Here is a 16,875-nt window from a genome sequence, read left to right as displayed (position 1 = left end):
TAGACAATGTTGTCATGTACACAATGTTCTTCTGGTTCTACTCACTTCACTAGACATCAGTTCATGTGAGTCTTTTCGGTTTCTCTGAAATCTTCCTGTTTGTCATTTCTTATAGCACAATAAATATTCCATTACACTCATATACCACAGCTCTGTTTAGTCATTCCCTCATTCATGGGATTCCTTTGATTTCTAATTCTGAGCCACCATAAAGAGTTGCTACAAATATTTTTTTGCATTTTTTTCCTTTTCTCTTTTTCAGTTACTACTGTCAACTGTTTCCCTCCATCCTATTCCCTACCCCATCATATTTACTCTATTATCTATCTTCTTTCACCCTATCCCTCTTCAAAATGGATTTGTTCTGACTGCCCCCATCCCCAATCTACACTCCCTTCTTTCACTCCTCCCTCCTTAACCCTTTCCCCTCCTACTTTCTTGAAGTGTTAGATATATTACTACAACCAACTGAGTGTGTATATTATTCCCTCCTTGAGCCACTCTGAATAGATTAAGGTCTTTGAGCCAATTCTGATGAGCGTAAGGTTCATTCACTGTCACACTCTTCCCCCATCCTCTCCCCCCATTCCATAATCCTTTTCCTTTTTCTTTCATGTGGGATTTCACCCCATGCTACCTCTCCACTTCCACCTCTCCCATTGCAACTCCTCTCACTTCTCAATTTTACCCTAAAGTTGTCATCATGGGGCAGCTAGATGACACAGTGAACAAAACACCAACCCTGGACCCAGGAGGACCTGAGCTCATATCTGGCCCCAGTCAGAATACACTCACCCACTGTTTGACTTTGGATATGTCACCCAATTCCAACAACCTGACAAAAAAAAAAAGAGAAACAAAAAATAAATGCTTTACAGATATCATCCTTCATAATCAATTCCCATTTTTCCCCCTGAAAAATTATACTCAGTTTTGCTGGGTCGGAGATTTTTGGTTGTAAACCAATTTCAGGAAGTGATCAGTGAATTCTTTCAATTTCTATTTTACCATTCTGCTTCTAGGTTATCAGGGTCTATATTCACTGACAATTTCCTGGAAGAAGATTTATAAGCTCTTTTTCTTGATCATGTCTTCAGGTTCTTCACTCACATGACCTGTTCTCTGATCTGGAGATAGCCCTAGGCCAACTATCAATTAACAGGCAGCAAAACTTTGTATGCTATGGTCCTTAGTTCTGATGAGCCTGCTCCCCTCCCCGACCTGGGCCATCACCACTCAAGCATACTTCCTGCTTCCCAGCTGGGATTAAAACATACAAATTCCACCTCAGTGCCAGCAGAGACCCTGGTAATCTCTGCCCATCCAATCGTTCAGCCCTCTCACAAGACTGTGAGCTTAGTTCCAGAAGACACCAGTGCTGCAACTAATTCAGAGGTTCCAGGGGTCTCTTTTCTCTGCCAAGGGCTGCCTGGAACTGGCTCTGTGTTAGCCTGACTGGAGTGTCTGGTTCCCACTCCCACCCTGGCACCACAGCCCCCTCTTGCCAAACTTCTGAGCCATCTTTGGCTGGAAAATAATCTCAACACATTCTTTTTTTGGGTTCTGTTACTGCAGCAATTGTCCTACACATTATTTGAAGGGTTTTTTGGTGCAATCTAGTTGTTAGTTTCAGAGAGCTTACTGCTTTTCCTTCACCATCTTCTTATAAACTTTATTATAAGAATAATTAGAAGGAGTATGTGTAGACAGAGGTTGTGGTTATAAGGTATCATTGATGGAATTGCACCAAAAAAACCAAAAACAAATAAAGGGATAAGAAAGAAATTGCATGGAAGAAGATTGAGGGGGATATTGAATGGGGTAAATTGTCCCACACATGCAAAAAAGGAAAAAAGAGGCATGAAAAAATTCATAATGGAGAGGAAGATGGGGGAAGGTGGGCAACGATTAAACATACTCTCATTAAAGTTGGCTCAAAGAAGCAATAACAAATACATTTAGTGGATTTAGAAATCTATTACCTATAAGGAAGTTTAAAAAAGCGACAGATAGATAATAGAAGGGGGAGGGGGTACTAATACCAAGGAGGGCGTGAGTGAAGAAAGATGTGATCATAAGTAAAACACTTTAAGGGGATGAGCTCTATGGTAGAGGTTGGAAGGGACGAGATTAAGAAATACAGGGGACATAAAAATATTTCAATAAAGTGATATTTTTGAACAAAAACAAAGAAAACAAATAAGTAAATCACTTGTGAGGAGGGAAAAAGTGGGGGGATAAATAGCATGGAGGGGAAATAAGCAGTAGTCTTCATGACTATATATGTGAATGGAATAAACTCACCCATTAAATGGAAGAAGAAGCAGATTTGATTGAAAACCCAAAATTGACAATATATTGTTCATAAAAATCACATCTGAAGCAGAGACATACTCACAAGGTAAATGCAAGAGGCTGGAACAGAATCTTTTTATGCTTCAGCTGAAGCAAAGAAGCAGGGGTAGCAATCATTATTTTAGACAAGGCAAAAGCAAAATAAAACTATTTAAAAGAGATAAAGATGGGGCAGCTAGGTGGTGCAGTGGATAAATCACCAGACTTGGATTCAGGAGTGCCTGAGTTCAAATCCGGCCTCAGACACTTGATATTTACTAGCTGTGTGACCCTGGGCAAGTCACTTAACGCCCATTGCCCCCTCAAAAAAAGAAAATAAAAAAGAAAAAGAGGGAAACTATATCTTGCTGAAAGGGACCACAGACAATGAAGTCATATCAACAGTTAACATATATGTACCAAATGGAATAGCATCTAAATTTTTGAAGGAGAGGTTGAATGAGTTACAGGAAGAAATAGATAATAAAACTATCTCAGCTGGGGACCTTAAACTTCCCCTTTCAGAACTGGATAAATTTAACCAAAAATAAAAAGAAAGAAGTTAAAGAAATGAATACCAATTCTTCAAAAGTTATATATGATAGCTCTCTTGAGAAATTTGACTGGGACTAGAAAGGAATAAACTTTCTTCTCAGAAGTACATGAGACCTACACAAAAATTGACCATGCATTAGGGAATAAAAACCTTACAACCAGTTGCCAGAAAAGCCAAAGTAGTAAATGCATCCTCTTTGCAATAAAATTACATTCATTAATGGACAATTTAAAGAGAGATAAAAAATAATTAGAAATTAAATAATCTGATACTAAAAAACAAGGGGGTCTGATTGTATCTCCAAAAAAAAGTTCATCTATTCCTTCTCCACCATTCATCCAGATACCATTCTAATTCAAGCTGGCTCTCAATCACCTTTCACTTGGACTATAAGAACCCCTTAATTGGTCTCGCCACTTCCAGTCTCTGTACTTTATAATACATAACTGCCCAAATAATTTTACCGAGACCCAAATATGATCATATCATTCCTAAGCTAAAAATTTCAAGTGGTTCCCCATTACCTATAGGGTAAAATAGGATTTCCTCAGTCTGGAACTTAAGGTCCTCTACAATCAAGTTCCCACCTAACCTTTCACACTTTTGTCATAATATTCCCCTTTACTCAGTCTATTTCCAGCCAAATTGGATGCTTGATAACTATTCCCCAAATTCTATATTCCATACCCTTATGTATCATCACAAGCATTTACATGTCCAGAATGTGGTGCTTCCATATCCTTCTTTTTGAGAATCCTTGTTTTCCTTTTATCTCCATTTCAGTGCTACCTCCCTTATGAAGACTTCCTTTATTTTTTAAAAGTCACTCTCCTCAATTTTCTGTGTATTCTACTTATTTATTTTTTATGCATTTTGTGAACCCCTCTTCTCTCTCTTAAGCTTCCAGACTTCCAGCCTATTATAAAGTAAGCTCCTTCAGAGCAGAGGCTATTTTTCATCTTTGCTTTTTATCCCCAGCATCTAGCATTATACCATATGTAATTACTTAAATGAAGATGAATCCTAGAAATAACTCTATATTTGATTCTGGAGGTAACTGGGAACCAGTGGACTTTTTTGAGTAGAGGGTGGCAGGGAGTTGATGTAGTCAGACCTGGTTTTAGAAGAATCATTTTGGCAGCTGAGTAGAGGATGAATTGAGTGGGGAGATACTTGGCATTTAAAAATCTTCTCAAACCCAATCCCCACATGCCTTTCCAATCCTAAATACTACTCCCTTTAACTATTACAATCCATATATATTGGCCTGCTTGCTGTTCCTGGCATATGATACTTCATTTCCCAACCTCCAACTTTAGAATCCCTGGTTTACTTTAAGATTCAACTCAAGGACCATGTCCTGCTCCCTTCCCAGCAACCCGTGCCAACCTTTCTAAGGTTACCTTCCATCTACTTTGCATTTATCCTGTATGTTCTCATTTAATATCTTGTCCTCCCCACTAGAAATAAGCTCCTTGAATACTGTACACAGAAATAGGAACACCATTTGATGATCAACTATGATTTACTTGGTGTTCTCAACAATGCAATGATCCAAGACAACTTCAGGGGACTCGTGATGGAAAATGCTCTCCAAATCCAAAGAACTAATGGAGTCTGAATGCAGATGGAAGCATGCTATTTTCACTTTAATTTTTTTTGGTTTTTTTTTCCTTTTGAAAACTGTAATTGTTTTGCAAACTGTTTCTTCTTTTACAACATGACTAATGTGAAAGTAGGTTTTACATGATTGCACATATAATCTATATTAAATTTCTTGCAGTCTTAGGAAGGGGGAGAGTAAAGAGAAAATTTGGAATTCAAAATTTTATTTAAAATTAATGTTAAAATTGTCTTTACATGTAATTTGAAAAAATAAAATACTATTTTAAAAAGAAAGATAAATAAATGGAAACTATTTCACAATGGAAAAACAAGAATTAAGTTTCTGAGAACTAAGATTGTCTTTATACTTGTTTTTGTATTTCTACACTTTAGCACAATGCTTGGTACATAATAAATACTTAATAAAATTGTTGACTTGAAAAAAAACACAAGTGGGTCAAAGAACAAATCATAGAAATAATCAATGATTTCATTAAAGAAAATTACAATAATGGGACAACATATCAAAATTTATGGAATGTAGCCAAAGTGGTACTAAGGGGGAAATTTATCTTCCTAACTGCTTACATCAATAAAATATAGAAAAAGCAGATCAATGAATTGGGCATACAACTAAAAAAAACAACAACTAGAAAATGTACTTGTATTAGCTAAAAAATGAAGGAGGATAGAACAGGTATTAAGTACACTATAGTAAATGGCTATAATAATCTTATATATGAAATACCCAAAGATCAAAGCTTTTGGAAGAAAAACTCATTATCTGACAGAGACTGCTGGGAAAAATTGGAAAACAGTATGATAGTACCTGGGTATGGGAAAACATCTCACACCATATACTAAATAAAGTAAAAAATAGGCACACAATTTACATATAAAGGATGATATCATAAGCAACTTAAGAGAGTATGTAATCATTTATCTGTCAGATTTATGGGCAGATGAAGAATTTAGGAGCAAGGAATATATGGAGAGTAAAAACAAAATGTAAAACAGATCATTTTGATTATCTAGAATTAAAAAGTTTTTGCACAAACAAAACTAATATAAACAAGAATACAAGGAAGCAGAAAAACTGGGAAAGAATGTTTGAAACAAATATCTCTGATAAAAGCATCATTTCTCAATTATATAGAGAACTGAGTCAAATTTATAAAAAAATGTCATTCCCCAATTGATAAATGGTCAAAGAAATCAAAACTATCTATAATCATATGAAAGAGTGCTCTAGATCCCTATTGATCAGAGAAATGAAAATTAAAACAACTCTGAGGTATCACCTCACACTCTCAGATAGTCAAATATAATAAAAAAGGGAAATTTTGGATGTTGGAGAGGATGTGGGAAAGCTGGATGCTAATCCCACTGTTGGTGGAATTGTGAAAAGATCCAACCATTTCAGATAGCAGTTTGGAACTATGCCCAAAGATCTATAGAACTATACATATCCTTTGAGCCAGCAATGCTCCTGCTAGATTTATATCCCCAAGACATCCCCAAAAGAGCAAAAGACGTATTTGTGCAAAAATAATTATGGTTAGCTCTTTTTTGTTGTGGCTAATAATTGGAAATCAAAAGAATGCCCATCACTTGGGGAATGTCTAAACAAGCTGTGGTATATGACGGTTATGGAATATTATTCTGCTATAAGAAATGACAAACAGGAAAATTTCAGAAAGTCCTGGAAAAACTTCTATGAGCTAATGTATAGTGAAGTGAGAAGAACCAAGAGAACTTTGTATAGAGACTGAAATATTGTTTGGTGAAGAATTGTGAATGACTGAACTATTCTCAAAAATACAATGATCTAAGACAATCCCAAAGTACTATTAAAGAAACATACTATTCAGCTCCAAGGAAAGAATTGATATTGATGGAACATAGACTGTGGCATACAATGTTTCAGTTTCTTTCACTTTCCCCCTTTAATTCAAATTTTCTTGTACAAAATGATTACTATGGTAATGTGTTTCATAAGTGCACATGTAGAACTCATATCTAATTGCTTATTGCCTCTGGGAGGATTGAAGAGAGGAAGGAAATGAGGGATTAAAAATTGGAACCCAAAAGTATCAATAAAGATGTTTATTACTCAAAAAAAATAAGATACACAGTAATTTTTTTCACTACTAATTTTTATTCTCTGTATGACTTTGATTTTTAGGTATATTTCTTGTAAGCAAGAAACCACCTAGGCGGGGTTTCTTATACAATCTGGCACTCCTCTATTTTATTGGAATATTTAATCCATTCACACATGAGTATAAGGAAGAAGTTTATATTTTCCTCCATTTGTTCTTTAATTTTTTTTCTGAATTCAGATTCTTTTGTTCCTTTCCCTCTTTTAAGACAGTACTTTCTCTCTAAAAATAGTTTTGATTAATGAAAATTAAGGCAAACTTAAACCCATAAGATCTCTTCCCTTATCTTCAGACCATAATCCTATTATTCACCTGTTTTCCTACTTAACTTTAGTTTTCTAATTTTTTTCCATTCCCTCCTCTTCCAGTTGGATAACACTTAAGGACCCTTTGGTCTGGGTCTACATCAACTTCTTTTGTATATTAGCTTTTGTTTTTCATTTTCTACATTAAAAATAATTTCTTCACCTTGTTTTCTTTATTGTCTTTCTTTTTGTCAACTATAAACTTTAAATATTTGTATCATGGTATTTATATTTATTTATTTATTTCTTCTTTAGGTTTATTGCATTCCATGTATGATTTAAACTTAAGTACTTTCTTCTTTTAAACAAATTCTGTTATTTTCTTATATTGTTCGCTCTTTTGCAGGGGGGGGGGTGCCAGTCCTGAAAGATAATGAAGATTCCAAATATCACCACATATAATTCTTTTTTTTTTTTTTTTGCGGGCAATGGGGGTTAAGTGACTTGCCCAGGGTCACACAGCTAGTAAGTGTCTGAGGCTGGATTTGAACTCAGGTACTCCTGAATCCAAGGCCGGTGCTTTATCCACTGCGCCAACTAGCCGCCTCCACATATAATTCTTTAAAGAAAATTGTCTCTAATAATACAGTCCCATTTTACTCTCTGCCTTGTACATAGAATCATATCCTTCAATGCTGCTGGATGTCACTTGTCCCCAGTGCTTCTGTTCCCTATCTTGTAAATCGAGATCTTGTCTAAGGAGTCACAACATTGTTTCAAAGGTAGCAGTCTCAATGATCACCAAATGCTTGATGATTAATTGTAAGCTTTTAATTTCCCTTTTCAGTACACACACACACACAAGTATACATATGTGCATACATATGATTCCCCATTTCAGAATATATATATATATACATATATGTACACACACATACACACATAAATAGATGGATAGATAGATAGATAGATAGATAGATAGATAGATAGATAGATAGATAGATAGATAGATAGATAGATAACCCCATGTGAGTGCTTTTATTTGGGACCCTTTCCCATTATTAAATATTGATATCATCCTATCTTTCTCACTATTTAGATTCATCTTTTTCTATAGGGTAAGGTGCCACTTTCTCTTGTAGCTCTTCTCCTTGCTAAGCAAGGAGTTATGTTCCCTTCATTAATTACCATTTACTTAATTAGTGTATAATATACATTTCCATGTCTGGATCTTACAACTTTTCTTTACTATTTTTTTCCCCACCATCTCATTCTGTAATTTACTTAAAAACATACATGGATTAGCTATTATAAGGAAAGAAGTCGAGAACATATGAAGTTTTGTTCATTATATTTTGACTATCCCACTACCATAACTTCTCTTTCTTTAATTTTTTGAAACTCAATCCTCTTATAACCTTTCAAAAAGAACTACATTCAAGGTCCTTTGGTTGTTTTCATTTTTTAAAAGCAAATGTATACCTTTTACTTTCTCTTTTTCAAAAATTGTTTTAATTGGCATAATTTATTTTCTGACTTCTGCTTTTCTTAGTTGTATTTCTTACTCTTTCTTGTGTTTCTATTGTTTGATATGTTTGTAAGTTTAATGATCTCCATTTTTTAGTTGTTTTGAAGAATGTTTTAAATACTTGTATTTTTTTTTAAAGTCACTTTTTTCAAATACAGCAATTAAGGAATTCAGTATAGGCCCTTTTTTTTTAGCTTATTCTTACCATTCAGGTTATTTTATTGCATTCTTTTCTGTGTTTTTTTTAAGAGTAAAGAATAGTATTATGTTATAATGCCCTTTCCTTTATATAATTAAAGGGAAAGGTCTTTGTTCCTTAACAAAATTTGCTCTTTTAATTTGAAATTATGAAAGTTAAAAACTATATGTCTTGAAGTCTGCAGCAATTTCAATTTATTTTGTTTATGTTTTTAATTTTCTTGAGGTAGTCTGCTGATTGCTTTGTTTTTTGAACTTAGTTATGCCATATTTTCCATAAATAATGTCAATTATTCCCTTTAAATTTCTTCTTTATAAAATTCCTGATTTCTCTTGGGTCATTTGGGAATATCCTTATATGGTACCATTCATTCTTGGGAATCTAGGAGGTCCTATGTTTCATAAGGCAGTTGTTCAATTCCTTTATCTACAATATTTATTTCGATATACTAGCAGTCATTCAGATGTCTTAGTTACCATCTTACCTTCTATTTTTAATATGTTTCTTATTATGGAAAAAGATATAGATATTATTAGCTGTTATAGGATGCCTCAACTGAGTTTTCTACCTACTACAATTTTTTATAATTTTAGTCATTTTTCTTATTACATTCTACTATCATTCACATCCACAGTGTAAAACTCATGCATTAGTGTTTCCCACACTTATATTTTCATAATTTCACTATATTGAAATTCAATTTATTTCAGCTGCCATTAAAATAAAGTATCATGTCAGTAACAGAAAAATCTAATATGGTTTGTTAACAAAAATAAACTCATAGCCTGCTCAATTTTTCTTTTTGTTATTACTTGATTATTTTGGATTGTTTATAACTTAAATTATAATAGCAGACAAGATTGATGCATGCTTATGATCTAATTTATCTAGTTACTATATGTGACAAGAACTCAATGACTACTTTTGAGAAAAGCTGATGAATTTAGAATCTAAAAGTACATATCACACAAGATAACTATAAAACTTTATTATATACCAATATTTCTATGTCAATTGTAAGAAGACAGTATAGAATTGGTTTGAATTATATATGTAATAATAATTATAATTCAAAGAAAACAATGTAGAGCATTATCTTAGTCTAATTGTATATCCCTTCCCAATCTGATTCTCATCTACATTTTAGTGTTACAATATTCTCTCATACTTCTCTACTTCATATTCTCTATTTTGCTGTTTTTTCCCCATTGCTTATACTCTCCCTTTGTTTATATTATCCCTGTCCTTTTAATGAATGGCATGAACTCTGCCTCTGTTGAGAACTTTCTATTTTTGTTTATACATGCTTTAAAATTTCAGATTTTTCTCCCTCCCACCCCCTCCCTCCCCCCTCCCCTAGACAGCAGGTAATCTGATATAGGTTATATCTATATATCTCTATACATATACATATATATATATATATATATATATACACACACATATATATATATATACACATAATAACATTAATCCTATTTCTGCATTAATCCTGTTACAAGAGAAAGAATCAGAGCAGTGATGCAAAACCTCAAAGTAGAAAGAAAAAAAAAACAACAGCACCCAAAACAAAAGAAATAATATGGTTCAATCAGCATCTATACTCCACAGTTCTTTCTTTCTTTTTTTTTTTCTTGGATTTGGAGATCCTCTTCTATCATGAGTTCCCTGGAACTCTTCTGTACCATTGCATTGGTGAGAAGAATATAGTCCATCACAGTAGGTCAACACTCAATGTTGATGATACTGTGTACAATGTTCTTCTGGTTCTGCTCATCTCACTCATCATCAGCTCACATAAGACCCTCCAGGTTTCTCTGAACTCTTCCTGCTCATCATTTCTTACAGCACAATAGTATTCCATTGTATTCCTATACCCCAACTTGTCCTGCCATTCCCCAATTGATGGGCACCCCCTCAACTTCCAATTCCTTGCTACCACGTAAAAAGCAGCTATAAATATTTTTGTACATGTGGGTCCCTTTCCCCCTTCCATGATTTCTTTGGGCAAAAGACCTAAAAGTGGGATTGCTGGGTCAGAGGGTATGCACAGCTTTATAGCCCTTTGGGCATAATTCCAAATTGCTCTCCAGAATGGTTGGATCAGCTCACACCAACAATGCATTAGTGTTCCAATTTTCCCACAGCCTCTCCAACATTTATTATCTTCCTTTTTTTGTCATTTTAGCCAATCTGATAGGTGTCAGGTGGTACCTCAGAGTTGTTTTAATTTGCATCTCTCTAATCATTAGAGATTTAGAGCATTTTTTCATATGGGAATAGATAGCTTTGGTTTCTTCATCAGAAAACTGCCTGTTCGTATCCTTTGACCATTTCTCAATTGGGGAATGACTTGGATTCTTATAAATTTGATTTAATTCCATATATATTTTAGAGATGAGGCCTTTATCAGAAGCACTGGCCTCAAAAATTGTTTCCCAGCTTTCTGCCTCCCTTCCAATTTTGGATGCATTGCTTCTGTTTGTACAAAAATTTTTTAACTTAATATAATCAAAATCATCCATTTTGCATTTTATAATATACTCTATCTCTTGTTTGGTCAAAAACTGTTTTCCTTTCCAAAGATCTGATAGGTACACTATTCCTTTCTCTCCTAATTTACCTATGGTATCACCTCTTATGTCTAACTCATGTATCCATTTTGACCTTATTTTAGTATAAGGTGTAAGATGTTGGTCTATGCCTAATTTCTGCCATACTATCTTCCAGTTTTCCCAGCAGTTTTTGTCAAATACTGAGTTCCTATTCCAGAAGCTGGAGTTTTTGGGTTTATCAAACACTACATTACTAGTGTCATTTACTACTGCATTTCCTGAGCCTAGCCTATTCATTGATCTACCGCTCTATTTTTTAGCCAGTACCAGATAGTTTTGATGACTGCCGCTTTATAGTAAAGCTCCAGGTTTGGTACCGCTAACCCACCTTCCTGTGAATTTTTTTTCATTATTTCCCTGGATATTCTTGATTTTTTGTTTTTCCAGATGAATTTTGTTATTATTTTTTCTAGCTGTATAAATAATTTTTAGGTAGTCTGATTGGTATGGCACTGAATAAGTAAATTAATTTAGGCAGTATTGTCATTTTTACTATATTAGCTCTGCCTATCCATGAGCAATTGATATCTTTCCAATTATTTAGATCTGATTTGATTTGTGTGAAGAGTGTTTGGTGTGTTCATAGAGTTCCTGGGTTTGTCTTGGCAAGTAGACTCCCAAGTATTTTATATTATCTACCGTTACTTTAAATGGAATTTCTCTTTCTATCTCTTGCTGCTGGATTTTGTTGGTCATGTATAGAAATGCTGATGATTTATGTGGATTTATTTTATATCCTGCTACTTTGCTAAAGTTGTTAATTGTTTCAAGTAATTTTTGACTTGATTCTCGAGGATTCCTTAAGTATACCATCATATCATCTGCAAAGAGTGATAGTTTTGTTTCCTCCTTGCCTATTCTAATTCCTTTAATTCCCTTCTCTTCTCTGATTGCTAAAGCTAACATTTCTAGAACAATATTAAATAATAGGGGTGATAATGGACATCCCTGTTTCACCCCTGATCTTATTGGGAAGGCCTCTAATTTATCTCCATTGCATATAATACTTGCTGATGGCTTTAGGTAGATACTGTTTATTATTCTAAGGAAAGCTCCCCCTATTCCTAAACTCTCTAGTGTTTTTATTAGGAATGGGTGCTGTACTTTGTCAAAAGCTTTCTCTGCATCTATTGAGATAATCATATGATTTTGGTTGGTTTTCTTATTGATGTGGTTGATTATGTTAATAGTTTTCATAATGTTGAACCAGCCCTGCATTCCTGGTATAAATCCCACCTGGTCATAGTGTATTATCCTGGTGATCACTTGCTGTAATCTCCTTGCTAATATCTTATTTAAGATTTTAGCATCAATATTCATTAGGGAGATTGGTCTATAATTTTCTTTCTCTGTTTTTGCTTTGCCTGGTTTTGGTATCACCACCATATTTGTGTCATAAAACGAATTTGGTAGAACTCCTTCTTCACCTATTTTTCCAAATAATTTGTATAATATTGGAATTAATTGTTCTTTAAATGTTTGGTAAAATTCACTTGTAAACCCATCTGGCCCTGGGGATTTTTTCTTAGGGAGTTCATTAATAGCTTGTTCAAATTCTTTTTCTAATATGGGTTTATTTAAGGATTTTATTTCCTCTTCAGTTAACCTGGGCAGTTTGTATCTTTGTAAATATTCATCCATTTCATTTAGATTGTCAAATTTATTGGCATACAGTTGGGCAAAATATTTCCTAATTATTGCTTTAATTTCCACTTCATTGGTGGTAACATCACCCTTTTCATTTTTGATACTGGTAATTTGGTTTTCTTCTTTCTTTTTTTAATCAAATTAACTAATATTTTATCTATTTTATTGGTTTTTTCATAAAACCAGCTCTTAGTTTTATTGATTAATTCTATAGTTTTTTTGCTTTCAATCTTATTAATTTCTCCTTTAATTTTCAGGATCTCTAATTTAGTGTCTAATTGGGGATTTCTAATTTGTTCTTTTTCTAACTTTTTAAGTTGCATGCCCAATTCATTAATCTCCTCTTTCTCTTTTTTATTCATGTAAGCATTTAGAGCTATAAATTTTCCCCTAAGCACTGCTTTGGCTGCATCCCATAGATTTTGGTATGTTGTCTCATTATTGTCATTCTCTTGGATAAAGTTATTGATTGTTTCTATGATTTCTTGTTTGGCCCATTCATTCTTTAGAATGAAATTATTTAGTTTCCAATTGATTTTCATTCTACTTTTCCCTGGCTCTTTCTTACATGTAATTTTTATTGCATCATGATCTGAGAAGAATGCATTTACTATTTCTGCCTTTCTACATTTGACTATGATGTTTTTGTGCCCTAATACATGGTCAATTTTGGAAAATGTGCCATGTACTGCTGAGAAAAAGGTATATTCCTTTCTATCCCCATTCAATTTTCTCCAGACATCTATCATGTCTAACTTTTCTAGTAATCTATTCACCTCTTTCACGTCTTTCTTATTTATTTTTTGGCTAGATTTATCTAATTCTGAGAGGGGGAGATTCAGATCCCCCACTAGTATAGTATTACTATCTAATTCCTCTTGTAACTCATTTAACTTCTCCTCTAAGAACTTGGATACTATACCACTTGGCGCATACATATTTAATATTGATATTACTTCATTATCTATAGTACCTTTAAGTAAGATGTAATTTCCTTCCTTATCTCTTTTAATGAGATCTATTTTTGCCTGCACTTTGTCTGAGATAAGGATTGCTACCCCTGCCTTTTTTACTTTAGCTGAGGCATAATATATTCTGCTCCAGCCTTTTACCTTTACTCTGTGTGTATCTCTCTGCTTCAAATGTGTTTCTTGTAAACAGCATATTGTAGGGTTCTGGTTTTTAATCCACTCTGCAATTCGCTTCCATTTTATAGCAGAGTTCATCCCATTCACATTCACAGTTATTATTACTGACTGTCTATTCCCCTCCATTCTATTTACCCCCTTTGTACTTTTCCCCCCTTCTTTCACCCTATTCCTCCTCACTGACATTTTACTTCTTACCCCTGCCTCCCCCGATCTGCCCTCCCTTTTTATCACCCCCCTCTCTTTTCTTTACCCTTTTCTCCCTTGCTTTTGTCCTCCCTTCTATCAGTCCCCCCCTTTCCCTTCCCCTTTTGTTTCCCTAAAGAATGAGTTAAGTTTCTTTATCCCAATGAACGTATATGTTATTCCCTCTTTGAGTCAAATCTAATGAGAATAGGGTTGAAACCATGTTCCCCCCTCCTTTCTTTCCCTCTATTGTAATAGGTTTTTTTCCACCTCTTCATATGATATAATTCATCCCATTCCACCTCCCCTTTCCTCTCCTCCCCATAGACTCCCTTTTTATCCCCTTAATTCTTTTGTATCATCACATCAAAGACAATTTATATTTATACCCTCTATATAAAGTCCTTCTCTCTGCCCAAATACATTTACAATTCTTAAGAGTTATGAGTATTATCTTCCTGTGTAGAGATATAAACAGTTTAACCTAATAGGGTAACTTTTTTTTTTCCCCTCTGTTTACCTTTTTAAACTTCTCTTGAGTCTTGTATGTTGAGATCAAATTTTCTATTCAGTTCTGATCTTTTCACCAGGAAAGATTGAAAGTCCCCAATGTCATTAAATGTCCATCTTTTCCCCTGAAAGAAAATGCATATTTTTGCTGGGTAATAGATTCTCGGCTGCAATCCAAGCTCCTTTGCTTTCCGGAATATCATATTCCAAGCCTTGCGGTCCTTTAATGTTGAAGCTGCCAGGTCCTGAGCAATCCTGACTGTGGCTCCATGATATTTAAATTGCTTCTTTCTGGCTTCTTGGAGTATTTTCTCCTTCACCTGATAATTCTGGAATTTGGCTACAATATTCCTTGGAGTTTTCCTTTTGGGGTCTCTTTCAGGAGGTGATCGGTGGATTCTTTCAATGATGATTTTATCCTCTGATTCTATGATATCAGGGCAGTTCTCCTTAATAATTTCCTGGAATATGGTGTCTAGATTCTTCTTCTGGTCATGACTTTCAGGCAGTCCAATGATTCTCAAATTGTCTCTCCTCGATCTGTTTTCCAGATCAGTTGTCTTTCCAATGAGTTATTTCACATTTTCTTCTATTTTTTCATTTTTTTTATTCTGCTTGACTGATTCTTGGTGTCTCATGGATTCCTTATCTTCCAACTGTCCCACTTTAATTTTTTTTTTGATGACTCACCATTTCCTTTATTTGTACAAAACAGTGAATAACCATACAAGTTGAGAAAAATGGGTGTTTTGAGGGTTTAAACAAGTCCTTCTGTCCTGAATGAAGCATCTATTTTGAAGGCTTGGGACTTGCAGCTTGAGCCTCAGCATCTTTGGGTTTGGACTCAGCAGGCTTAGCAGCCTTGGGATCGGGCTTAGCAGCCTTGGGATCGGACTTGGCTGCCTTGGGGCCGGACTTGGCTGCCTTGGGGCCGAATTTGGCTGCCTTGGGGCCGGACTTGGCAGCCTTGGGGCCGGACTTGGCAGCCTTGGGGCCGGACTTGGCAGCCTTGGGATCAGATTTACTGACCTTGTCGGCAGACTTGGCAGCCTTGGGGTCAGTGGTCCTGGCAACCTTAGAGGCAGGCTTTGTGATCTTGGGGCCTGGGCGTTTGATGCCTACCCTAGGGCCTGGACGCTTGGTGGCCATCTTGAGGCCAGCACGCCGGGCACCGGCCTTGGGGATCTTGGGCATCTTGTGCCTGAGGAGCTTGGCCTTGGAGACCTTGGTGCTCAGGGCTTTGATGGCTTCTGCTCGGGCCTTGATGGCTTTGGCATTGTTGGCCTGCATCTTCTTTAGTCCCTTCTTGTTGTGTTTCTTTGCAAAGCGCATGTTTCTCAGAAACTTGGGGTCAACCCCTTTCAGAGACTCGTATCTCTGTGACCTAGGTTTCTTGATGCCATTTCTGTGCCACTTTCTTGACTGGTTGTGGGTGGTATGGTTCTTAGACTTAGCCATCTTTACACCGCAGCCTGCGCTAACAGGCACTCCACCCCACTTTAATTTTTAAGGCATTGTTTTCTTCAGTGAGATTATGCACCTTTTTTTCCATTTGGCTAAGTGAATTTTTTAAGGTATTATTTTCTTCAGTGAGATTATGCACCTTTTTTTCCATTTGGTCAAGTGAATTTTTTAAGGTATTGTTTTCTTCAGTGAGATTATGCAGCTTTTTTTCCATTTGGCCAAATGAATTTTTTAAGGCTTTGTTTTCTTCAGCTTCCTTTTCCAAGCTGCTGATTCTTTTTTCATAGTTTTTTTGTTTTGCTTTCATTTCTCTCCCCATTTTTTCTTCTACCTCTTGCAATTGATTTTTAAAATCCTTTTTGAGCTCTTCCAGGAAGGCTTTTTGTTCTTGCGACCAATTCACCTTCCCTTGTGAGGCTTCAGGTGTAGCCAATTTGAGGCCATTGTCCTCATCTGAGTTTGTGTTGGCTTCTTCCCTATTGATACAGAAGCTCTCAATGGAGAGGGCTCTTTTTTGCTTCTTACTCATTATTGCAGCCTATTTATTATTCTTTAAGTTGAGGTCTGCTCTGGGGGCACCAGGGTCCCTGTTTTGGGCTTCTTGTGCAGGTGTATAGGTGCTGTGTGACCAGGCTTTTACTCTGAGGCCTTTATGGTGTGTGGAGATCCCCCGCCC

At 35.4% G+C, this 16,875-nt stretch overlaps 1 protein-coding gene across 1 annotated transcript; it reads right to left on the bottom strand.

The window, feature by feature from the left end:
* Nucleotides 1–15,405: 15,405 nt before the first annotated feature.
* LOC122734598 (60S ribosomal protein L29-like) lies at nt 15,406–16,223 on the bottom strand. Its single transcript, XM_043975540.1, has one exon. The coding sequence runs from the start codon at nt 16,191–16,193 to the stop codon at nt 15,525–15,527; it is 669 nt and encodes a 222-aa protein (XP_043831475.1). The 5' UTR covers nt 16,194–16,223; the 3' UTR covers nt 15,406–15,524.
* Between the last annotated feature and the right edge of the window lie 652 nt (nt 16,224–16,875).

This window comes from Dromiciops gliroides, chromosome 1, assembly GCF_019393635.1.
Source record: "Dromiciops gliroides isolate mDroGli1 chromosome 1, mDroGli1.pri, whole genome shotgun sequence".
Classification (NCBI taxonomy): domain Eukaryota; kingdom Metazoa; phylum Chordata; class Mammalia; order Microbiotheria; family Microbiotheriidae; genus Dromiciops; species Dromiciops gliroides.
Note: the sequence above shows the minus strand (reverse complement) of the source record. Positions and strands in the feature narration are given on the sequence as shown.